At 45.9% G+C, this 26,318-nt stretch overlaps 1 protein-coding gene across 6 annotated transcripts in view; it reads right to left on the bottom strand.

Moving 5' to 3' along the window:
* Positions 1-26,318, bottom strand: part of LOC144094203 (uncharacterized) — a 158,611-nt gene that overhangs the window by 131,202 nt on the left and 1,091 nt on the right. For all 6 annotated transcript variants that reach the window (XR_013306478.1, XM_077628129.1, XM_077628128.1 and 3 more), the window contains exons 2-3: positions 3,609-3,751; positions 733-822 (exon numbers count right to left, since the gene is read on the bottom strand). Coding sequence is in view for 5 of the 6 variants with exons in the window: in XM_077628129.1 (XP_077484255.1) it covers positions 733-822; positions 3,609-3,751 (233 nt within the window). In the remaining variant the exon portion in view is untranslated. The remainder of the gene's footprint in view (positions 1-732; positions 823-3,608; positions 3,752-26,318) is intronic.

Raw genomic sequence — 26,318 nt, 5'->3', positions numbered from 1 at the left:
CGCGCCTGCACTGTTTGATCATCAGAAGGCGGAGTAGTGCAGATAAACACAACAGCAGCCCTTCCATCAACTATCGACACTCCCTTGAGCTGCGAGTGCGCAGTTGAATATAAAAAAAAAGAGTAGAAGGGATAGCTTTGTCGGGCCACCTCTGCTTGTCAGCAGCCGCAATCGGCAGCCAGGGGAGTTGCCAGTTCACCACTTACCAACAACAGTCATTGGCAGCCGTGGGCGGGGAGATGGTGCCGGTTCTGTGTGCTGACAATGCAGCTACTCAAGGCCACAACAAAGAGGGATGCAACAGACTGCCACAGCAAAAATGCAACCACACTGTAGCATGCCTGATAGCTCATTTGTCTCGCCTTATTTATGATGCCATGCTTTAGTTATGGATTTTAAGTCGACCCCACCACTTCGGATTTTAAAATTTAAAAAAAAAGAAGTCAAATTACAATCGTGTAAATATGGTATATGCACAAGTGGTACAATTTTCATTCACCTATATAAAAAAATTATTTTCCAAGTAGCACCTCCAGATGCGAATTAACGCACTTTTGCTGTATTTTGTTTTTTCTGGGAACATTAGCCTCCCAATCTAGACAGACAATCTAGTGAAGTCCCTTCAAATCACCATGGGGCCAGGAATGAAGCCTACAGAGGTATGCTAGGCAGCAATGTAGCACAAGGTTCGGGCTCCCCCAAAGCCCCTGCAGAAGGAGAGAGCGCCCTCACCTTGAAGTCCTTCTTGCCCTCATGAGTCTCCAGGTGGCGCTTGAGCTTGTACTCAGTCGCAAAGGCCCAGACACAGCCGTCTACAGGACACTGCACACAGGGACACAGCCCCCACCACTGCGCTCAGACCACTTTTAGCAGTGCGGTAACATGACCAAGAAAGAGACAACAAGAGCTGACAGCACCAGCCAATCACGCCAAGACAAAGTGAACTTGTTGAAAAAGCTGTCCTGAAGGTAGGGTGCACTTTCCTTATGCAAGGTTAAAGAAAGAAAACAAGTCAAAGCTAAACAACAAAAGTGAGGGGTGGGTCTATTATGCAAATAATAATGGTAATCCACTAATAAACCTGTGTAAGCACAGCACCCGTATATGGGCCCTACCCTGTTTCCTCCAAGGAAATGTTAAAAAAAAGTAATATATCTGCAAAAGGAGCGCACCTAGACCTTCCATGACCCATGTGGGAATAGCCTCCGAAATGCACACACTGTGGCCTCCGCGATCAGCTCCGTATGTGAGCAACGGTGCGCTTGATCACGGAGGCGACACATGCACACAGGAGCTTCCAGATGCCACCCACGGATGGCACCCGACGCCGTGGTTCATCATCATCATCTTTTTTTTTTTTCCTCCACCGCAAGCTCCCGCTATCCATATCGACATCTGTATCACCAGCTCCAGCCTTTTGTGGCTGTCAAAGGCACTGGAGTTGTGGTATCGTGTTAGTTCACCGTAGTTGGTGGCCTTCGCGTGCTGCCACCGAGCATTGCAGTATTAGCACGATGGGCAAGCACCTTGATAGCTACACGGGTCGGAGCTTGCTGTCGAACACGGCAAGCGTGCGGTGGGCAGGAAATTCAACGTGGCCGAGAAGTGCCTCCGACGATGGTGCAACCAAAAGGATGCACTGAGGAACACAAGCCGCAAAAAGCACGCTTTCCAAGGCAAGCCGTGCAAGTTCCCTGAACTGGAAGAAGAGCTGCTCTGCTAAGTGATGGAAGCGAGGAACAACGGCAACACGTGGACAGCGGACATGCTGCGCGACTGCTTGTGGGATGGGCGTGCACCAGAGCACAGCACCAGTTCGGAGTCTGAATATTCCGCGAGTGACAACTGAACGTAGAATAAATGCCGCTCATGCCCTGATTGATGTCTTTTTACTTTAAAAAAATTTTTTTTTCGCAAATCACGTGTATGGGCCGCACCCTAAAAACTGGCCCTCAAATCTGGAAAAAAAAGTGCGGCCCTTACACGCATTTATACGGTATTTATGTGCTCAGGTATTAATACTTTCCATGCTTCTGTAGCCCATAGTGAAAAGTTGTACACTGAAGATCCTGCAGATCTTCTGCACCAATCTATATTAGCTCTGTTTGCAGACCTTGTTTTACAGCAAACTGCTAGACTGTGTGACAGTGCTCTTCAGCACATTATGAACTAATATGCCAATAAAATGCTGAAACCACACCAAAACGAAAAAGACACACAGCACGGTTAACGTCACATTGCATTGTGTTGGGACAGTAAGGCTGTTCACATTGCATGTGTTGCGCCAGTAAGGCTACATCACGTACCAAACGCCATGTTACAACCATAAGAAATAAAGGTGCTAAAAGTCACAGTTTGCATATTTCCTTCTATCAGAAACATCAACTTCATTAAAGCTTCTTTTGGGTGAGTTGGTGCACAATAATTTAGCAGAAAGTTACAGTGCGAACACAGACAACCACTGTCCTTGTGTATATGTGCCGTCTCCCTGTGGTTGTCTCACTTTTTACTAAATCTACTAATACTACCTCAATACTGTCAAACCTTGTAATAATGAACACTGATATTACAAATTATTGACTATATCGAACTGTTCCTCCATATTTTTAACAAACAGATGCATTTCTTACTTTTTATATTGAATGTGGTTTTGCATAAAATAGATATATGAAACTGCCAAGCGTCAAGCTGCGAATTATTGCGTGAGGTGTAGCGTGAAGCCAAGACGAAGGGCAATGAACAGGTACACACCACTGTGGTGTGGTGTGTGGTGCGTGGTGTGGCCTACGGTGTGTGTATCGTCTTAGTTTCGCACTACCCCTCATGCACTGAATCACCGTTACCAACATGCCCAAATTTCCACCCTTGGCAAGCTGTGCCCATACGGATGGCGGGCTTTGCCTCGCTACACGAGTGACTAGCGGTGGTGCAGAAAGCGTTAGCACCACAGTTCACGCTTCACCTCGCCTTTGCCAACAGTGCCACAGAAGGTACAGCGGCAAGCACAGCTGATAGCCAGGTAGCCAGCACCCGTTTGTGCCTCTCGAACCTGTAGATAGTGCCCCGGAACCAGCGACATGGTCGGCTGTTCTAGCTTTCTAGCAGTCATCCTCTGCTCACGTCGACTGTCTCAGAGTGCAGGTAGGTGGTAACAGTGGCGATAGCTTTCGTCCTGGCATACGATAATTTTATGTGACACTGCTGTAATGTGAGGAAGACGGCCTAGCTGGCATTTACCCTGCCACCACTGCGTTCTGCGGGGCTTTGCGGGGAAACCAACACAACTGGCATTTGCCAATCATTTTATTTTTGCGGCCTCCACTATCAGCGTGAGCAGCTTCGAAACAGTGCTGAAGCTGCAAAAAATATCTCTCCCAGTCCAGCTACCGTTCTTTCGCTGATCGAATTTTGCTCCTCCAGCACGGGTTTTTCGCGAAATTTCATATTACGAACTTCAGCTATACTGAACTACTTTACGATTTTTTGCTTACTCACTGTAACGAGGTTTCACTGTATACCACAATCTAATGTGCATTTTGTTTAGCGCTCTGGGAGCAGTCACATTTGTGCACGCTCCCGAACCCAACTCTTAGAGATGCAACGCTCACTTTGAACGGTCGGCTGGTGGCGTGGCTGAGCAGATGGACCCGCAGATGGCGGCCTCGGTCAAACACACGGTCACATCCTTCCAGGGTGCAGGGGAAGCGCCGGACCCGACTTGGCTCACTCACACCATGCACTGCTATGCCACCTGCGGAGAAAAAGAACAGCTGGGAGTTGCCCCCTCCACACCACACCCAAGAGAACTACACTCTTCCTAACAAGTTGGCTGCAGCACTGTGGAAGCTGTAGCTCTCTTGTCCAGTCAGGGCTGCAGGAACACAAGCAACAGCCCCTCAAATATATGAAGAGTGTTGAACTATTTCTCAAACCATCATTGCAATAATTGGAAAGGCAGTTCTTGCTTTTTTTAAAAAAGTACAGCGAAAGTGTTTTAATTGCCGATTCAATTAAAAGAGAAAGTCTGCACAAATACAGCACTGCAGAGGCCTGCTTGTGAAGGGGTGCACTGCCATTCACACGCATTATGCCCGCTGAATCGGCCTGCGTGCAACAGCTGGACACTAGTACTTTTTCCTTTCTGGTAATGGAGCCACCTGAAGTGGGATGATGAAGAAAGCATTTACACACTGTGCGCCGTTCTGATAGGCTCAGATCGTTGTAGCACTCACAGTGCTGCAAATGGCTTGTGAGATGGAGTATAACCTGGAAGGCAAGTAAACAATAAATTAATGGCGCATATATGAAAGATGAGCACGACAGGTGCTGCTTCTGTCTGCCGTCCCTCTTCATGTGTTGTAATTCGTTTGCGCTGTTAATCTACCGCTGAATTTGTGCAAATATGGGGGACCTGTCTTGCACCCTGCACTCCCACTCCGCGGATGCAGCATTTCCGCTCGCTAACCGCGGAGGGGTTTGTGCTCGAAGGAACAAAGGGAGGGACAGCAAAGCGTTAACACTCAGATGATATTTATTACATTCTCAAATAATACACAGAGCGGGCCAGCTAGCTACATAACATCAACGAGGCATTCCTTGGAAGTAGAAGGCTATGTAAGAAGGGCTTCCGGCTTACCGGCTGCAGCAGGGACGCGGCTTCGGAGATATCAGCAGCAAAAGTTTGTATGCGCGGACAATGCCGGCCGGGTCTTCCCCTGCACGCCGCATTCTAGGGGCAAAGCCATTCCCGAGCAGTTGCTGGGGGAGGTGACAAGAGTGCGAGTTTGCTGCACTCTCTTCACTTCCTGGAACCAAAGCTGATCTAGGGATTTTACCTGGAGCCAGAAGGCCAGTGGCAAGGCACGACGGATCCTCCGCGAACCTGCCGCGGAAGGTGACGAGAGCGTGCGGCTGCAGTCGCTCGTGACGCCGGCCAGATGCCGAAAACACTCTTACCGGCTCCGCAGAGTTCCGCGTAACCTTCGAGGTGGCACTCCCGTCGCTGCTTCTGCTTCCCCCATGAGGGAGACTTCCCTCCTCGCCCAGCCGGTGCTGTCCTGATGCATGATGATGATGGTCAGCCGCGTCAGAACGGAGGGGTGAACAGGCTTTCCACAAATGATATGAACCAACTAGCCCCAGTAACTTTTTTAGCGCATTGCTATTACTGAAACAGTGAGCAAGGGGGGGAATTCATGATCAAATAAACACACGGACCAGGCACCATGTGTGTGTGTCAGTGCCCCCCCCCCGCTGTTTCTATAATGCCATACGAACATGCATTTGGTGGCAATATTTATTTACACTGGGTTTCAATGGTACACTCGCCCAATAAACAGATTTCACAAAGCCCACAGCTTCGTGAAAAAAGCCCACAGCCCACCTGAAGTAGTCAAGCGCCATCTTAGTAGTAGTCCTTCATCTTCATGGCGTGTGCCCGAAAGCCCACTTTACCTGGCAGCTTGATTGGCATTATAGACGTTCGCAGTAGCTTTCCGCCGTGTCATTTATTGCGTTGAGCTAAAGGCAACAGAGACACCACTACAGAGTTTAGGGGTGCAGTGCTAATCGTAGCACACGCAGCGCTGAGAGGGTATTCAGTAGCAGCAAGGAGTAGATAGAATGACTGTGGCGGCAACGCTGCGCTTTGTACTCGGACCCTGTCGTTAAAATCTTGCAGGCGACGATGAAAATGCGCTTGACCGTTACTTTTGCTCATATTGCAAACAGACTATTTCTGCGCATAGCGATGCACACCTTCAAGGAGTGCTTGCATTTCTTGCCGCCTCATTTCGCCGCCAAATTTCCGCTGTATCCATCGAGGCTTTCACTATAGCCACGTAACAGTACATTTGCCTTCCTTATTTTTTCATCATGGTCCTCGTTTAGAACTGTACATGCAGTAGTTTTTTTATCTTCATATAAACATATAACTATCTTTACGATGTGTTCGGTGGGTTACCAAAAAAAAAATCACTGTGGGTAGTATGAGCGAGCAATGCCGCTTTTCTGAACAGAGTTGTGACAAATGCTTGTGTTCAGTGCAAAATGAAAAAAGAAGTCAATCGGAGAGGTTTTGAATGCGCCAATTTAAGGGGGGACGCGGGTCTTGAAATCGCGAAAAATGGTCAAAAATGGCAATTTTCAAAAATTGCGATTTTGAAGTCCTTAATGTCCCAACTATGCCTCTACAAAATATTATAGCTGAATTCCAACTCAAAGTATGAAAAAAACGGCAATTTAGAAACGTCGGTGAGCCGAAATTGAACGCCAGGCGCGAAGGTTTGCCCCATTTTCAAGCTGCCGTAGCTCCGCGCGACGCGAACCGATCGGCGCCATCTTGGTCTCGTTTGAAAGCTGGTTTCCCGCTCTCCAATTTGGCGCCTCTGGGCAAGCTGTAGACCCTCGCATAATTTAATTAATTGGTTTTGGGGGGAAAGGAAATGGCGCAGTATCTGTCTCAGATATCAGCACCCGTTCGCAAGGGGTGAAAGCGTCGCGAGACAGCCGCCGATTGGGTAAAACGGGCGCCTCCTCGAGGCGCAGCCTTCTGATTGGCCGTGACGCATGCTTTGCCCCCCCGCGGCCGCGTTGTCCGGCTCCTTCCCGTCGTCTGCTTTCGCCTGCACGCCCGTCATTTTTCACGCTCCTTTGTTTCCTATATTTTTCGTTCTGCCTTTTTCCTTATCGTTATTGTAGATATTTTGGCTATTGAATCGCTTCTTTAGCCTCGAATTTCGTGCTTTTGCGTGTATTTGCCTGCCTGGTGTCTTTGTTCCGTGTGTCACGATGGCCCGAGACGCGCGCTTGAAAGCAAGCACGCGAAAAGCAGTCGGCAAAAAGAGACGCGCATGGAATAAGTAGAGCTCTGCATCGTCGAGAGCTGCAGCTTCGGTGATGCCGCAAGCTGCTGTACCCTCGGTGCATGCGGCTGGACTGAGCTCGCCAACAGCAGCTTCGCCGGTGGACGCGGCTGAACAAACCCTGTTGACGCCAGCATCGCCGGTGGACGCGGCTGGACAATGCCGATCGGCGTCAACTTCGGTGTTACCGCAAGTCTCTGCAGTAACGGTGGATGTGCCTGGACTAAGCCCGTCGAAAATGTCGACTTTTGATACGCTGCAAGCCGCTTCGAATTCCGTGTCGTCGGAAGCGGCCGAGCCGGCTGACCTAAGCCTAACGTCGACTTCGGCGTTTGCGCACGCCGCTTCGGTACCGACGGACGCGGCTGAACCGAGCTCGCGTGCTCAACGCTTCGACAAGCACGCGCAGCGCGGACCTTGGCAGCGCGCCAAGCCGCTGCCGCCAACATCATTTGTTTCTTTTATATATTTTGAGAGCTCCTGCAGAGAGGGGGGGGGGGGGGGGGGAGGGGGGCTCGGCGCACTTGGCAGAGCGCCAAGACCTGCGCTCTAAACTGAAGCTTGAACATTCGCATTAACACTCCTCACTGTCCTGTTTTTAACCTCGCAAGAAGCAGTTTTTCTCGCTTCAATCAAGGAATGGCAGCAACCAGCAGGGCTGTTGCAGCACAGCTTGCTTACAGGCCTGGGAGCTGCCTCATTGGTAGGAGCCTTGAAAAAAGATAAACAGAGGCTGTGCAGGTCTGATAAGGGTCACACAAATGCTGAAAAGGTGAAGAGGATGGCCAAGAAGCACAAGCCTGACAGTACCCAGGACTACTGCCCAGGACTTTTGTGAATGTGTGGCAGATTCAAAGAAAATAGCAAGTGATTTTCTGAGCTTTTTTTTTTTGTCAAGTGCCAATGCAATACAGAGGTTTTCACAATCTTTACATGAGCAGATTTCTGTAAATTTGGTGTTATTGTGTTCAGCGATGACTGGGCTGCATGCTAAAGCACTAAATTTTTCCATATGATCAGTAAACAAAAATGGCAGAGTCAGCAAAACTTTGAATGCAATTTTCTCAGCTTTGCTTTTTCGATCAAATGCCTTCGCCTTACGGAACTTTTCATAATGTTTGCATCGACTGATTTTATTGAAGTAGGTATCATTTTTTTCAGCAACACCTCAGCTACATCCTAAAGCTTTCCAATTTTCATTAAACCCAATAGACTAGCAATTAGGTCAGATGTAAGCTAATTACTCCCACAGTTTTTTTTTCCTACTTTGTTAATCATTCATGACCTATGTGATGGCTTTTTAAAAATTTCTTTAGCTTTAGGATGTGCAATGGGCCCTTAAAAATGACAGCATTACTTTAAAACTAGTTTTTTTTAATTAAGAAATCACCATAATGGCCCGTAAGAAAAGACCTAAGTGGCATAAATTATTTTGCCATATCTTCATTTCTAGATGAGATATATAAAATCTGAATATATATTTGGGATTAGCATTCAAAGATATATCTGCATGCCAATTTTCAGGAAGATATGTTAAGAAATAAAAAAAGCTTTCAAGACCCTCATCCCCCCTTAAAGTCAAGTGCTTTTTAATTTTGTGACCAATGAATTCATTTTCAAGTTCATTGTTGCAACACCAATTTCTTTTTGATTTAGGCTAATATACAGTACATACTTGCATACTGAACCCACTTTTTTTCCAGAAAAGTTAACAGTAGCTAGGGGGGAGGGTTCATTACGCGGGAAAAAAGTTTCTACAGATTTTTTTTGGAAGGGTGGATATGTCATATCGTACTTCGGTCCACATGCCCTTTGTCATCAACAAATGGATGCAGTGAGACGTGTTTGTGCTGTGCCGCTAGTGTTTAGTACCGTTCACTTTACACGATCCATCCGGCAATTTTGCAGTAGCTGGGGGCGCCGGCCAATTGCGTGGAGATAACGCTAACATGCTGAACACCGGCCCTGAAGGTCAGGTGCGCGTTTTTGACGCCAGGTTAAAAAAACGGGCAGGACTGAGGAGTGCGTAATGGGAATGACTATGCCTTAGCTTACAGCACACAATGATCCGCACCCTGCTCTTTCCCCTCCTCTCCCCACAGCTTTGGCAGGAGTTCTCTTCAAAAGATAAACAAGCCAAAGCGCTCACCGCTGCTCCCTGCTTATCTACAACTGTCGTCGATGCAGCTGATCGACACGCTCATCCTGGGACCCTCCTTTGCCGACTTCAACCAATCACTGTCGACCACGGCACTCGCTGTTCCCTACATAAGCAGACTCTCGGACCCTCACAGCTTCAGTTGGGGGGACAGCATGTATACAAGCATGCTGTTCAATGTGCTCGTTTTTGCCTGTCTGCAGGTAGGATGGGACACTTAATCAATTAGAAGTAATTACTTGGCTCTAGTTGTCGTGCCGTGCCCCCGCACTTTCGCATCGCTTGTGTGTGATTGCTGGTCTGCATGTCTTAAACTTATCACAAGTAATGATGTTGAAATGAATCCAGGCCCAGGCTCGACCACAGATGAAAAACTCGAACAGATTTTGCACACTGAAGGAGCACACTAGGCAACAAGATGCTAGGCAACATTAAACGTGACCAGAGAGCAGTTCAAAAAGAAGTGAAAGAAAACAGTATCGCCATAAAAAACTTTAAGAACCGCTTAGCTAAACTTGAATCTTCCCTTTCTAAGATACAACGACACACAGGAGATGGTGACTGGCCTAAAGGAAGCAGTCGCTGACTTGTCAAAGAAAGTTGACGACATGTAAAACCGCCAACGCCGCAATAACCTTATCGTTTATGGCTTAGCAGAACAAGACAACGAAACGCGGGAAGATCTGAAGAAAGCAGTGAATGAAAAAGTGTTTTCTGTGATTGCCGTTGCACCTAGAAGTTTAGAGCGAATACACCGACTCGGAGGAAAGCAGGGTAATTCGCGACCAGTTATCATCCGCCTTTCTGATTTCAATGAAAAACGGGAAATTATGCACAACTGTTCCAAGCTGAAAAACACTGGGGTTTCGATCAGCGAGGATTTTTCAAAGCAAGTTTCGCACCGCAGAAAGTGTCTTTGGGAAAGTGCGAAAAGCGACAAGTTAAGTGGAAAGAAGGTGCGGCTTGCTTACGACAAGCTCTATGTGGATGGCAAGGCTTATTACTGGGATGATGACGCTAAAACGCGAAAGGCTTACAGGGATGCTCGTAACCGCAGGAGTGAAAGCAGCTCACAGGACAACGAGAAATCTTCCTGATGAGCTCATAATTTTGAACCTAAATGCAAGGAGTATTTTCAACAAGATGTCACATTTCGGAGAACACGAACCGGATATCGTGATTGTCAACTGAACCTTGGTTAAATGATTCCATTAAGAGTGCTGAATTTCTTCCTCCGAATTATGCAGCATACCACAAAGACCGTGGATCTCAAGGAGGAGGAGTTGCCATAATATATAAAACTTCAATTGTTTGTACAGAAATTGCTTCCTCACATGATTTGGAGCGTGTTGAGTGTTCCATGGAAATTGGGGGTTTGTTAATTGTAGTTGTCGCAGTATATCGTCCTCCAGGAACCACTGAGGAATACATGATTTTACTTAATGATTTCTTAACTGGCAAGTTTGGTCACAGTAAATGCAAGATGATAATGGCTGGGGATTTTAATCTACCACTTATTGATAGGACAAACCTTAAAGAAGGTCAGAATGAACAGGCAACTTCTCGCGCTCTTCTAGATATTGCTTTCTCCCTAGATTTAATGCAAATTGTGAGCGCACCCACGCGAATCCATGAATCGGGAGAGTCGCTACTTGACCTGGTCTTTTTAAATAAGCCTGTTTTACAGCTAAATTATTGGTATGAAATCTTAGAAGAGATCTCTGATCACAAGATGGTGATTACGCACATATCCACTAAATACCACACCGTTGAAAACAGTAAAAACTTGACCGTCCCGGACTTCTCTAAAGCTGATGATGTCACAATATTAGATAATCTAGAACTAGGGTATGATGATTTCACTCGATATATCTCTCTAGAATTTACGTCTGTAAACGATGCGTGGGAGAGGTTTAAAACAGTGGTGTTTGACTCGATAAAGTGATTTATTCCCATGCGCACTAAAAAAGTCAACAAAAGAAATCCATGGATTAGATGAACGATTATTCATAAAAACGCCTTTTGAAACGTCTCAGTGCTAAACAATCCACCTCTAAAACAACGCGCGAGTCTATTAAAGTACTCCCTCAGGAGTTGAAAATGAAAATTATCCATGCAAAACACCTTTATATGGGTCAAACACTAACTAGTTTTATCAAAACGGCTCCTGCAAAATTTTGGAGATACATTTCAAAGCCAAAATCTGGCATAGAATTTTTGACATGGAAGATAGAACTATCACTGATAGGACTGAAATGGCATGCCTCGTAAAAGAATACTTTGAATCAGTTTTTACTTTGCATGACGGTACTATGCCCCAAACGGAATCTCTTAATATACATCCTTTGCCTGAGCTTAAAGTAAATCAGACCGGCATTTTCAATCTAGTTCTTAAACTGGATGAAAAAAAATCCCCAGGTCCTAATGAAATTCCTAATGCTTTTTTAAAGCGATATGCAGAGTGGTGTTCCTTTTACCTCGTAGATGTTTTCACAAAATCCCTTGAATCTGGTCAAGTACCTAATGACTGGAAACGCGCTAAGGTTATACCAATTCATAAACAAGGTCCCAAAGATGATGTCACGAATTACGGATAAATTTCCCTACCCAGTACATGTTGCAAAACGCTGGAGGTTGTGACCAACCACTTGATGATATCTGCGGAGGAAAACTGCATTCTGGGGACCAATCAGCACGGTTTTCGACGACGATACTCAACATCCACAATACTGACTGAGCTTATACATGAGATTGGTGAATGTATTGATGGAAGGGGACAAATTGATATAATTTTTATCGATTTCCGGAAAGCTTTCGATAGAATATCGCATAGAAAGCTGCTTATAAAACTGTCCTGTACCCTCGGCAACAATCAGCTAGTGAACTGGATAGAGGCGTACCTATCACAAAGGTAGCAATTTGTTTCATTAAACTCTACTCATAGTTCTAAAAAATCAGTTCGATCAGGTGTGCCGCAAGGATCGGTAATAGGGCCTTTACTGTTTTCAATATATATCAGTGATATGAGCACAGGTTTTTCGACCGAAGTTGCGATGAAACATTATTTATTTATTTTTTATTTACATATACTGCAGCCCCGATGGGGCTATTGCAGGAGTGGAAGGAAGAGGAGAGAAAAAAAAAAGGCAGAGAGGGACAACATATTCAGAAGTGAACACCATTAAAATACAGAACAGAAATGCAACAGACTAATCACAGATTTGAAACAACATTGAAAAATAGGTTTGGTTCCAGGGAGCGTATATCACCGGGTAAAGAATTCCATCGTTCGATAACACGAGGAAAAAAACTAAATTTGAACACATCAGTGCGTGCGTGAATGGGTGTTACATTCAATGGGTGGTAGCTCCTTGTAGATGAAGATGCTGAAAAATGCAAATACTCAGACAGTGAAGCAAAGCGGGAAAACACCCTCACGAAGTATTTGTGACTGGTTTAACTGGTATGTTTTTGACCCATATCACGTCATTTTGTCTTAATCCCTCCTATAATGTTTTTTTTTATTCGTATTTTTCCTAAGGCAGTGATTGTGAGGGGATACAAACACTCCAAATACATAGTAAACTCGCACGATACAAGATGATGTATCAACTAATTCACCAGCAATTAAAACTTGACGTTACTAAACACATTTCCTTTTCTAAAGCAAGATCGACGTGTCACAAACATTCTAGTACACTTAACGAATACCCTTTCCATACTGACTGCTTCAAATACTCATTTTTTCCATTTGCCACTCGTGAATGGAACACTCTAAACCCTTCAATAACTAGCAGCTCATCGTTAGGAAAGTTCAGCGCTGCTATCGAGAGCTCGGTACTTAATTAGCAAATATTTTTGTGTGTTTTTTGTGTTGCTAAAATTGCTTCCTATTCTGTGTGCCTTTTTAATGTTAACTTTGTTCAGGTATACACAGACTACCAGTATTGTTCTTGGAACTATTGCGATGTAACTTCTGTCATGACGCCTATTGTGAGATTAATTTGCCTTGTTTCGATATGGTTATGATACAGTTCATTGTATTGTGATTCTGCGTTGTTGTATTTTTGGTTGTATTTCCATAGTTAATTCCAGTGCCTTTGCTTTACCCTTACTATTAGTTGTCTATTTTTCGATCTTCACCAAAATGATGTATTTTTTGAACTGTTATTACTAACCCTATTTTGCCCTCCTGCAACAATCCCAAATGGGATTAGCAGTATGTATAAATAAAATAAATAAATCTGCTAATGTATTGCATCTAGTTTTTGATTATTTCAATAACTCCTGTTTGGCAGCTGCTGACAGTATGAATAAATAAATAAATAAAAATACAAGTGGTGGTGTGGTGCTGTTATGCTGCCGCGCTGCCAAGGTGTGCACTATGCTGCAAGCACTCCCCCCCCCCCCCCTTTTTCTTCTGGAAGGAGCTCTCCTGAAAAGATAAACAAGTGGTGATGTTATGGTCCGCAGCACAAAAACTGAGGAACCAGCTACAAAAAGCTAAAGGCTGAACAAAAAAAAAGTAAATCTGGCTGACAAAAATGGGGGGCGGGTTCACTATGCCAGTGGGTTCATTACGCTGGGAGTATATACTATATATGGTAATATTTGCTGCCAGGGCACCTGGCATTCGACTCACTCTTATTTTCTCAGCACAAGCCTGAACAAGCTGACTTATGGGTAAACACTAGATAACCATCCTTTTTTTTTATTTTCAGAAATACTGAGTAAAACGGGAGTGATATCCTGGCATAAATGACTTGTTGATGAAATGGCAATATCACGTATGCTCAAAGACCGATGAGCAAGAAAACATCAATAATTATTCCACATTTCTTTTCCTTAATGGCCACGCTTCTGATTCTATGAAATAGAGAAAGCACTCACTATCACTATTATGACAGCTCGAGTGTGGAGTTCGCTGACCTTTCCGCGAACTCGTTGGTCTTGTGTTCGCAAGGAAGGCCGCTCCGGAAGTGCCCAACAAAGGGACCCGTCCCATCCCTGCCTCCCCTTTGTGCAGCGGACGTCCTCGTTTACGCCGCGCCGTCACAGGGATGACCCGCCGGGAAAAACGCGAACCAAGTACAGCTGACGACATGTGGTTGTTAAGGGGTGGACGAGGTTTCGGAGGCGCACGAGATATTAGCCGAGTGACCGGAAACCCACTATTCCTGTAACGACTGTCTACTTCCCTTAACGACTGTGTTCTCTTTGTTGCTGTCAACAACCTGAGTCATCGCCTCGTCGGCACATGTTTCTAGCGTCTGTGGTGCCGTGGGTGGCGTGGGAAACGGAAGTCGCATTTGTGTTGTTTGTCTATTTGATTGCAACCTCTCCTTTCCCAAATGTTTAATCAGTACTTTTTCCCCAATCTCTGATCAGTGGGCGGACCTTGTTTTCCTTTCCCTTACCACTGATTGGCGAGATGGGTCGTTTGTTATCTTATTGGTTGCTGTCCCCGCTAAGGGCGGAGACAGAGGGTTTAAAACCAAGCGCTCTGGGTTGAGCGGGGGCTGAATTCGTCTGATCCACGATTTAGTCATGTAAATAGTTTTCTCCTTGCTTTGTTTCTTCTCGTTTTTTTTACCTATGTTGTAAATAAATAGTTAACCTTCTCCTTTCCTTGAGTAATGTGAATGTTTGCGAGTAGAACCACCGGGTCATCAAGAAACCCCGATTTCATCATCAAGTAGTTTCCTCTCATCGCCATAGAAAGGGGAAACTCAACTTCGAGGTACCAGGAATGAGTATGCGCATTGTAGATTCCTGGATAAGTCAATAATTTTGCACACTTGTTCGCCCCAAACCTTATATCGGGCAGAAATCACAGCAAAGACGGTTCGACGAAGCAGGAAGAAGGTGAATCCAAACGCCTCTTCGTTGACAGTTCAATACTTGCCTCAAAGCCGAGCGGCACGTAAATGGCATTTCAGAGCTTCAGACCCGAAAAATTTACCATTTGCCAATGCACACTGATCAAAAGCGATAAAACGGCTAAATGGGCTGAACAGGACTTCTTCAGCTGCCTCTCATGACCAGCTTCTATGCTCTATCTTAGGGATATTTCCTTTTCAAGAAAACGAAAATTACAGCGCCTTGTTTCGCCCAGTTGTCGGAGTGCATGACACCCCTCAGGCGAACCCACTTTTCTCACAAATCCAGCACTCATGCAGAGAAACATCGATTGGCAACGCAAACCGGACTGCTTCCCACGTGTACACCACGCACCGCGCCACCGCTGTCCGGAGTAGCTCAACTCCAAGAGTGCATCGGGGCGGCGGTGGCAAAGTGCAGCTGCTGGTGAAAGCATTTGCAGCGACAACAATTAAAACAAAATTGATAGACAATCATGATAGTAATGAGAGATTTTGAGCCCAGCTCTCACACGCCACCTGCCACTGTTAGCCACCATCCGGGAACTTCCTGTGGCATTCCACTCTGCTAGGAAAGCAGAAAGTTGGGCGAGTTGGTTGAAATGCATACTGAAGAAGTTGGCGCGGAAAAACGAGGACAAGCGAGACAAGCGCTCGTCTTTGTTTGTCTCGCTTGTCCTCGTTTTTCCGCGCCAACTTCTTCAGTATCCACTCTGCTACTTGGACAACCGGTAATGCCAACGACGCAGAATGCAGTAACGGGCACTAAAGAGCTGCGCTCTAAAAAGACATTTGACAGAGACTCCACCAGGGGCCGTATTACGGAACTGCTAATTAGCAAAGTTGTCAGAAACTTGTCAAAAACGTGTCCATTAGCCTCGCTCCTATTGGTCGGTCGTGGCCGGCGGCCATTTTTTGCTTTTTTGCGTAATGGGTGGCAGCAGATTACGTCACGGATGTGGCAGAAGTGCTGACGTTGCACACCTAATTATGCAGGCACTAACTGACAGTTTTTTGACATCCTCGAGGCGGTCAATTTAACCGTTGCGTTTTTGACAGAAAATGGCGGTGGTGTAAGCGGCCATACAACTGAGGCGGCTGCGCTGGCGCGAGCAACGACGAAGACGCGTTTGACTAGTGTTCCTGTACTGTTTGACTTGCCGGACGAGCTGTTTCGACGCCTTTTTCGACTGTAGAAGCGGACTGTGGAGTGGCTGTGCGACGAACTCGCCGATAAACTGGGAGGTTTGCGTGCTGCCGTTAATAACGAGGCGCACATCAGCATCGCACAATCGATGGTAAGCAAATGCGTGCGGCATGTGTTGGAGGCAATCTGCAAAGTTAGCGCGCAGAAGGGGTCAGTTCCCGAGGTCACCTCTGTGCCACAGCTATATATAAATAAAACACGCTTATGCTGGTAAAGCACTTTATTTTTCCTGTTTCCCAAGTGAAAAGAAGCAGACAACCACACATCTCATACTGCGACACCTCACCTTTTGGCATAATTGTCATCGATCGAAAGAGCTGATCAGCACAGACTTCAACAAGTTGTCTTTGTCGATTTCATACCAAGCGCTTCTTGCAAGTTCCCTCGTAAGGCACGTAGCCTTCACTGCATTCGTTCAAATTTTTCTGCTCATTTAGGTCAACCGCACAGTAGCTTGATTTCAGACGCCGCATAAAAAACAATAACACGGCGTGTAATAGGCTGCTTTCGTGCAAAGCGGCTTGACGTTTTACTGCCGTCAGCGCATTCCCGCGGCAGCAAAAGTTACCCACCAGCAAATTTAATAGCACAACATCGAACGCTTTTTGTTTTGCTTAATATTTTCAAACCCAATGTTTAACAAAATAAAATATTAATTATTTTTATCGCTGCATATTTCTTAAGTCCTTTTACAAAAATTTAGCAGACGGCCCCTCGCCATGCAAATAAATGCCCTCGGGGTGCCGCCCTGCTGTAATTGGCTGATTCCTCACTGCGTCAAGCAGAAACGTCAAATTGTTTAATCATTTTGACGTCACTGTCAATAACTTTTGACGGAATTTGTGATAATTGCGTAATGCGGCCCCAGTAGTGCCATCTCTCACCCGCCAGAGGAATGAATGTTCATCTCTACAGTCTGCAATGCATGGTGTGGAGAGCACCGTCAGCACGCTCTAGACAAGGCTGCTCACCACTGTACTGCTGTTTGCAGAGCTCTGACGATACTACTTGCAAAACTCATCACACAGCCTATGTATCGCAATGCAGTACTTTGAGTGGGCCGAAACTGAGGTTACCTGCAGGAAAACTTCCCAAGGTTGCACAGGTGCTCATAGAATAATTCACAACGCCGGACAGGCGGCCACTCGACGACGAAGCCCGCCGGCGTAAGAATACGGAGACAGACTGCGCCGGCGCAGCCTCCCTAACTAGCGAGCCGCCTTCCCTATAGCGAACCTAGATTAGAGCTGCCTTACTCCAAAAAGTCTAGCGCTAGGGGCTTCTTAGCTTTGAGAAGGGGGCTTGGCGAGCGGTGTCTGTGACGCGCCTCGTGTTCACGCGCTGTCGACCGCAATCTCTCGCTCGTGTGGCTTGCGTTGTGTTGTCGCCAATCTGCATTCATTTGTCCAGACAGTCACACTCTGTCATTGACGCTACGGCTAGCATAGAACTGCTGCTCTTATATTAAAACACGTAAGCTGGGTCTGGGAAATCTCACTTCTTGCGCAATGCCTCCCTCAGTTTTATTTTCTATCTTGAATGAAAGCGCCATTATAGCAAAATAGCGAGGGTTCGTTTGTCAGTGTGAAAGATTGTTTTTTTTTCTCAATAAATTAAGCGTCGCATCTCTCAGCACATTTTCATGCACAAAACTTTATGCAGCTGGCTCTCCTTAGTAGCTTATTCGAGGTCACTCACTGAGGTCGTACGAGTTGAATGCAAAAAAAGTTGGCGCGTCGGGGATGGCGATGCAGAGTTACCTTTCTGTTCTTTTTTTTTCCTGTTCTGGGGGAAAATAAACCCAGCCTTATTCCTGCTGTGTATCTGCAAAGTGCTTTCCATAGTATTTTTGTTGTATTTAACTCGTAGGGCATACTCTTGATTAAAAGCGTGTAGTCATGTCAACAAATGCAAACGCGCGATCAAATGCAAGAATACTCGCCACAAGGGGAAAAGCGAAGCTACCAGATACCACAAGAGCGCAGTGTAGAAATACCTGCAAACCTCAGTGATATTCTTGAGCCTTAAATATAAGTTTAATACAGTGCTGGATGCATGAAAAAAAGCCTCCTGTGGATGAAGTAGGCACTGAGAAATCCGCCACCTTAATTTTTTAGAACAGTTTTATTGCCGTTAGCCCTTTCACTCCCGCTAAAGGATCCGTCAAGTCTTTGTCAAAATGTTCCTTTAATTCACGATACAAAGTGAAACTGAAGAAGTGATTGCGCAAGAAATGGAGTTCGCACACCCGTTATCGAATCTCAAAAAGTGCGAGAAGTGCTGTGGTAGCCAATCCGCGGAGCTTGTACACAATCATGGAAACCTCGGTTGCATCACAGAAAGGATTCATATACCGTTGCCAAAGCGCTGCAAGCAGTCCACATGCGATCATAGATTAAGTTGGGCAGCGCGAAAATAGCATGTCACAGACACTGCACTGCGCAGCCCACCCAAGAGGCCCTTGAGCTAGCGTTCTGGAGCAGCAGAGCTAATCTAGGTCCACTAGGGAACGCGGCTCGCTCCTTATACCGCATTTACACGGGCGACCTTAACCACAGTTAAGGTAAATACGGTTCTCCGTAACTATAGTTAGCCGCGCTCACACGGCAGACGAAACTGTAGTTACGACACCTAACCACAGTTACCCAAACCGAACTTGCTGACCACCGTTTGCTACCTTAACCGACAAGATGGCGGCGCCCGTGGCAGCAGCAACATCGAACGACTCGTCCTCCCAGAGTTGTGTCATCTGGCTTGATTCAACAACCGCGGCCCTGATACGGCCCTGATACGCATCTGACACGGTAACACGTGCAACGCTCGGATATATGCTGTGATTGTAGTGGAACTGAACACCGGGCTGCCACCGAGACGAGGCCCATACACCAGCAAACAAGTGAAGCTGAAAATGGAAAACCTCAACAAGAAAACCGAACGATGCTCGTGCCATCGGGTTCTTGGCGCTGTTTTTGTAGTGCAGCTGAACTGCTTACATCAGCCTCGCATGTGCGACAGTAGCATGTGTTGTCGCTGGAGCAACGCGTCGATTCTCTTCGCCGCCGTCGCACAGTTCTGGAGTGTCGAAAACGATCTTGAGAATGCATTGTTGAGGTAGTAAGGACTCGAGAGTGGCTCGAGAGTAATGACCTCAGGCAGGAGCAGCATACGCAGCACTTAGAATCTCCGTTCGTGCACGCGTGCACGGCACTGCATGCAAACTTCGTCTTCCTCGTTACACACGTGTTGTTCGTCGTTTTTATTTGCAAACTGCGAGCTGCAGCGCTGACAGCATTGCTGTACGCGACGCGATTTCTGGCCACCTGCTAGAGCAACAATGTAGTTAATTGAATTTCTAGATTTATTTCATATTTCTTTACCAGGCTTCACTGTGTGCTAGCAGCATTTGTGAAGTGCAGCCTGGGAAGGATATATGAAAGAAATAAATCTAGAAATTAGCCAAGATATTGCTAGAATGACAATAGTTGAACCATAATGCACAGTCGTGGCTTCAATGGCAAAGCAGCAACTATCAGGATGTAGTTTACCCACATTGCAAATGTAAATTGCATGCATTAATTTCACCAGTACCTGTGCATATGTATTAGACACTTATCTATGAAATTTTATTCTTGCATTGAGAATGCGTACAGTGAAGCTTAATCCACTGAGAGAAACGCTGTGATCACAACCTTCAAATGTTTTTTTTAGCAACACATTTAATAGCTTACATCATTTTTATTTGTCCAGGCAGCTGAGGTGGACAGGCACTTCAACTGGGTCGCCTGGTGTCTCATGGATTTTCTACTGGCAGCTCCAGTTTCCTCGGCTGCCTTCCCATCAACGATGATGGGCGAGTCGAGGAAAGTTTATAGGTAATTTGTGATTTATACCATTGCGTGTAATCTGTCGTTCAGATCACTTCAGAATTCTACTGCTGCTCATTTCTCAGTGCGGAACTTATACCCATAAAATGCTGGCCGACAATAGATAATAAAGAACACTCGAGCAGTTGTGTAAACCACTCCCACAAACATGGGCACTGGCCTCCACGTCTACATTTTTGCCTTGTGCTGTTGTTCTTTGTCATGAAACGTGAACCAACTAGCCAAGCAACTCCCACTGCTCGTCCATAAATCCTTTTTCTTCTAGCAATTCTACATATCGGTAGTTAGCTGGTTGTCTCCCCATATACTTAACGTTATCATGCCAGAGAAAAGACCACTTTGTTGTACAGGGAGTTTAATGTGCACTGCTGGTTTAGGTTACGTCCTTTTTATTTCGGGTGGGAATCATGTCAAAAGGCACACACTGCGGATGGATACGACTTAAGTCTCTAGTAAGATGAAGTTATGGTACGCACCAGAATTTCGATGCCTTTATTTACGTGGTATACTAATATTGCTAGTGCTGTATGACAATTCATCTTTCACACCTGTGCACATGCAGCCTCACCTTCATCCTTCTCTCTTGTTGATACTCATCTTCGTCCATTGATTCTATTAGCAACTGGGCTTGAATACAGTGGAGTAATACAGCAACCTGTGGATCATAAGCTGTTATTGCGAACTGTTGTTTCTCTACAGGGACACTGAAGGGAAGTAGCAAAGAGATAATAAATTTCTATGTGATATCTGTAATGTCCAAGTAATTCAATAAAACAAAGTGGCGGGCTAGTTGGTGATTCACACTTGGAATGAGCGACAGCGTAAAAAAGGAGAACCACAGAAGAGAAGCGTTCTTTGTGTCGTGTCCTCTTCTGTGGTTGTCCTTTTTGGCGCTGTCTTCGTTCGAAGTATATAGTAATATCTGTATTGTATTGCGTTTTTTTTTATCAGCTCTTTGTGCATGCTTTCTGTATTTATTGCCATTTCACATAAAATACACTCAATTGCAGGTTCAGTGCTGTCTGTTCCTTCTTTCTGTATCATCCCATTTTTCGTGCTGTTTTTAAGCCTTGAATGATGAACCAACTGACCCAGCAATCCTTCCTTTGGAAGCATTGGACAGATATGGAAAGGGGGGGGATGTAGAGTAAGCTACTCCCACAACCATGGGCATTAATGGCAATGGGGAGCGGAAATGGCACTTGCGTCTTCAAATCGCAGCACCCAGATGCGCCAGAGTTCGCACCTCACTTTCCATGTACTTCTGTTCAACTCAACCTCATCAGCTCGGTTTACCCTTGGTCATGCCCCACATGCTTGCAAATGTTTAACATATTGCTTGTTATTGACATTGATCAGTTTGGTATACTGTCTTGTTTAGCTGTTCATTCATTTATTTGTACATACTGCGAGCCATAACTTGTGCCCAAGCAGGAGTGGCACACAATTATAAAAGCCATAAAACCATTAGCCGCAACAGCCACAAGTCACTTAAAGGAAAATCCAACATTCATCACAACACCAACACTAGGAGCCGTACAAAAATTCTCCAACTCCTTCACAAAATATTTCGAGTCAGATAAACCTAAAGGAAGGCGATTGCACTCCGCAACAGTATTCAGGAAAAAACTGAACTGAACCCATTGGTTCATGTGAAAGTTGGGGCGAGGGAATGCTAATGTACATGTGTGGATCTTCATATATCTATTTAGTTACGTTCAGGAAAACAAAAATTTGAACCGCTGCCTTCTTTCCAGTTTGGCTATCACAAGTTTGTGTTTTTCTAATATATTGTGGAAGCGGATGAATGCTCTCTTTTCTGAGATGATAACATGTTGTCTTGTATGTTTCATCATGTGCAGCTGCCAGTTGTCAATGAGGAACCAGACAGCTCGGAAGTGCTCCAGTCATGGAAGGACAGCCTGCCTGAAGGAAGCAGAAGAGACGACCTCTCACAACTTGCGGCCAGCTCCCCCATTTGCAGTGCCAGTGCTGCAGTACCTGTACTGCAAAGCACAGGCAACAGCAGTGGCGACACAAGCAGAGCCAGTTGTAGCGTAAGCAGCAGTGCCACAGCAGGGGCAAGCAGCAGTGCCGGTGCTGGCACAAGCGCCAAAAGAAGGGAACCCCAAAAGAGCCACCACAAGCGACAAGGATCTGCTATAGAGCAGCTAGTTGCCGTCCATAAAGGAGAAAGTGAGGCAGCAGCAAAGGCCGACCGCAAGGCACACAAAATGCGCAAGATAATGGTGCGCCTCCAGAAGGAAGCGAATGCCATAAATGCAAGCATGGTGCAACTGCTTGCAAAATTTCTAGACAAGAAAATAATGACTTGCTCAATAAAGAGTGATCAAAACAGCTAGAAGTTATTTGATATTACAGCATGTGATGAGATGAAAGGTGTTTTACTGCTGAAAGTTTCGTATTGTGTTTTAAACAGTGAATTGTATTGTGCGGGCTGGCTACCGTAGCAGCTTGCAGTATTAGTTATTAACAGAGATCATGCATACACTGCAGGGGTACACAAGTGCAATAATCAAACAAGTTTGTTGCAAGTACATTGCTGCTGCTCTTGCAGTAACACTCCACCTGCTTCTCCACTCAGAACCAATGGCTGTTGCATGTTCACCAGGAACTGTTTGCTACAAGGCTGATATTTTTCTTGCAACATAACTGGTTTTCTTATAGAGTTATAGAACGGAATATTGACAACAGCAAAATAGTAATGACATGAAATTGTTCGCAGAAAGCGTACTTTGGTTTGACTAGTTGGGATGGGAATGTACTGAAATTTATCACACTAAGTCTTTCAAAGCTCTTACCATTGGGTCACATTTACGTTTCATTTTTGTGTTTGCTTTGCGTGTGGATGATGTGTGCAAAAATATGAAGCTTCCACCTGTGACCGACATGATTTCATTACCTTCATGAGCAAAAGGAAAAAATTTCTCGCAACTATTGCTTAACCTTTGACTAGATATAAAATGTTCACTGTAATATGATTGTAAGTACCAACAGCTTTTTTGGTCAGAAGTATCCGCTTCCATTGGGCTAGCATCAGGTGCATGCCACAGCCTAGCGAAAAAATATGGTGATAGCCAGGGGGCCCTTATTGGAAAGGTCTATAGAGTGAATGCATTTCTTTCACTATGCAGCTTTCAGAATAAAATTAAATGGCACAACGGAACAAACACAAGAAGACAGAGAGACAGAAAAAGCGCCACTGCTGCGTCTTCCTGTGTTTGTTCCTTTGTGCCAATCAGCGTTGTGATGACCCAACTAGCCCAACAGCAAGTACTTCTGCTTTCAGAAGCAGGAGTGCAAGACTAAAGCTTGTACTGCTTGACAAGGTACCAACAAGTTGCTGATTGGCAATGTGGCAAGATGATGGCCAGTTATACACAAAAATATAAGCAAACAGCAATTGATAGAATAGCAGCCAATACGCAGACCATGTGACACAAACGCAACAATGAAAAAGGTAGCACAATGGCATGAAACAGCAACATAAACAGCAGTGCTCAACAAGAATGAATCATATAAAACTGGAAACCTCATGCTGGCATTTTACTATCGTCTGTGCGCAAAACTGTTTGAAAAAAGAGATTTGTTTACAGGAAGTAATGAAATCTTCATTATTAGTTTATTAGAGATGGTTGCATGTAGGTGACGATTTGTTTGTCATAAGGAGTACTAGTAGTTGGTACGAACCACTTCGTTTTGCAGTTTAACAAGAATCAATAATTAACATTAGCTATATAATGCGACTATTTTCTGAAAGCCTGGCCACAACGGTGGCTTTTCAATGGAGGTGTAAAGCAAGAGAGTTGTGTACTGTGCAAATGTCAGTGCATGTTAATGAACCCCATGTAGTCGAAAATTCTGCAGCCCTTCACTACGGCATCACTCATAGCCCAAGCCGCTTTGGAACGTTAAACTCCATAAACTAAACCTATTTTATGAAGAACATGTAGGTTACGAAAATTACACTAGTTGTAACCCTCATAACCTTCACTCCAGTAGGGAGTATGCATCATGTGAGTGCAATGGTAGCCATTTAAGGTGAGCCGAACCCAGAGTCTGCTCCTTCAATAATGTGTGCGTAGCTCTGTTCAAGGCTGTTCCCTCTTGGTAGAGGTGTCGTTCTTAGCTGCTCTTGAGTTCCCCACGGACTGGGTTCTAGCTCAAGGCAAGGTGCTTGGCCAGGGCGCCCCGACAGCCACACCTTGACATCCCTACCCGGTTGCTTGTGCACACTGGCTGAGGCCGCCTTTCATCAGCGCTCTGCACCACACCAAACTAGCTTGAATCACAGCGGTCACTGAGCTGCTCACAAATGTTGTACAGCACACAAGCAGCACGGATCACATAACTGACATTGTGGATGTCATACTCAAGGCCCTTCAGCACCATTCTAAAGCGTGCCTTGACACGTCCAAAAGCATTTTCGACACGTCTGGCACTCGGCAGCCAGTAGTTAAAGGTCTGTGAGGGGGACCCAGAGGCACCTGGAAGGGGTACAGCTTCATCAGGTGCGTCTGCAAGGGGAAAGCTTGATCACCAAGAATTGTGCCAACTCCCACACTTTCAATGAGCTATGTTTCTTGTCGGAACAGCTCACTAGCCAGAGTAGCTGGCAGTCGAGACTTCTGAAACGGTGCCGGGTCATTGTTCCTACCAGGGCTCCCAACTTTCATGCATAGGAACCTCTATGTGTGGTCGACGACAGCAAGTAGAGCGACACTGTACCACCCCTTATGATTGCATTATTCAGCAGCTACTTGCTTTGGGGGGGCACACCTCGATATGACAGCCATCCACTGCACCGACACCTTGAGGGAAACCACAGACTGCTGTGAATTTACACATGTGCTCGTAAAGCTCAGCTGGTGTTGGGAAATGCACAATCGTGCTTCACTGCTCCACAACTGCTCCACAACCACGCTGCAAAATTCGTGAAATATTAAATTAACTGACGCAGTGCTCACACCAAACAAGTTGGCAGCAGTCCGTTCTTCTGCTGATGTTGCGAGGCGGTACAAGCCGATCGCCACGCGTTTCTCCAGCGGAATCGCTTTCCGCATGTTGGTACCTTGCCGGCTCATGCTTCCATAAACAGCCACCGTGTACCGGAATATGCCGCGGTTGATCCGAAAGTTTTCTCGGAGTCCGCTATCCGGAAGGTGCGGAAGCGTGGTCTCGTACCACGAGTCTGGGCGCGGGTACGCCGACAGATCACGGACGGACAGGTGCGCCGCCACCAATAAAAAGAGCTTCGGATGCCCCCGGTGTCAGTTCCTCGTCTCTTCAAGCATGACAATTTCAGCGCTCAGCGCCAGCATCTGGACGTGCAGGCGTTGTCGCGCTGCCTGATGCGCCACGAACGCAGCCCAAAATTGAGCGTCGCCCTCGTTCCCGACAGGCTTGCTAAGGGCCAACATAGGCTTGACACATAAGACGTCCGAAGGATCTTAAGTACACAAGCACAGCACTCACTGTGAAAGAAAAGCCACGAAAATAAACAACGATAGCAGTGATGCGTCGCAGCGAGCAGTCACAAGGAAAAGAGGCTGAAGTAGCCAAAGTAGAACGCGCAGTCGGCTACGAAATCGACTGTGATCATTGTTTAGAACTTGTTTTAGATTTCGGCTAATGACAGCCACAAGCACAAAGAAAAAAGTTTTTAAGCCGGCCTTAGTACAAGAAACAACGTTTTTCCTCTTCTGTGTTCTTTTCAACGTAGCCCTGTTTAATAATACGCCTGAGTGGGCGACATTGTAACTTCAATGAGGCGATTATCACATGATCTGTTTCGTCGCACTAACCGAGATGGCTTAACCGTGTGTAAGCGCGGCGAACAGCAGTTAACTCTAGCCGCGGTTAGACGCCTTAACTGTAGTTAAGCTTAACCACGGTTAAGGCTGCCCGTGTAAAGAGGGTGTTAGGGAGCCTGCGCATGCGCAGGCCGCGGCTGTAATCTTCCGCCGGCGCCCGGCCGCCTGCGCGGCGTTCCGCATTGTTCTGCGAGCACCTGTACAAAATGCGGACGTGATGTAGAAAGGAAAGCTACAGGGGGACTGCTGGCTGTGCAGCTTACAGAAAGCACTATATACAATCTGCTGACCTCCGAACACTGACCTACCTCATGGTATTGCCAGATTTTGACTACCATAACCTCACAGGTCCTGGGTATTGTTTGCAAGAACCTGGCCACAACTTCGACCTGCTTTTATGCAATTTCACCGAAATCTGGTTTGTTTTTTCGCTCGGGAGGGGGGTGGCAGATTATATTTGCAGCGGCACCGGGCCCCCTGCACGCAAGGCGTG

This window comes from Amblyomma americanum, chromosome 6, assembly GCF_052857255.1.
Source record: "Amblyomma americanum isolate KBUSLIRL-KWMA chromosome 6, ASM5285725v1, whole genome shotgun sequence".
Lineage (NCBI taxonomy): Eukaryota > Metazoa > Arthropoda > Arachnida > Ixodida > Ixodidae > Amblyomma > Amblyomma americanum.
This window is presented reverse-complemented; position numbering and strand designations above follow the sequence as displayed.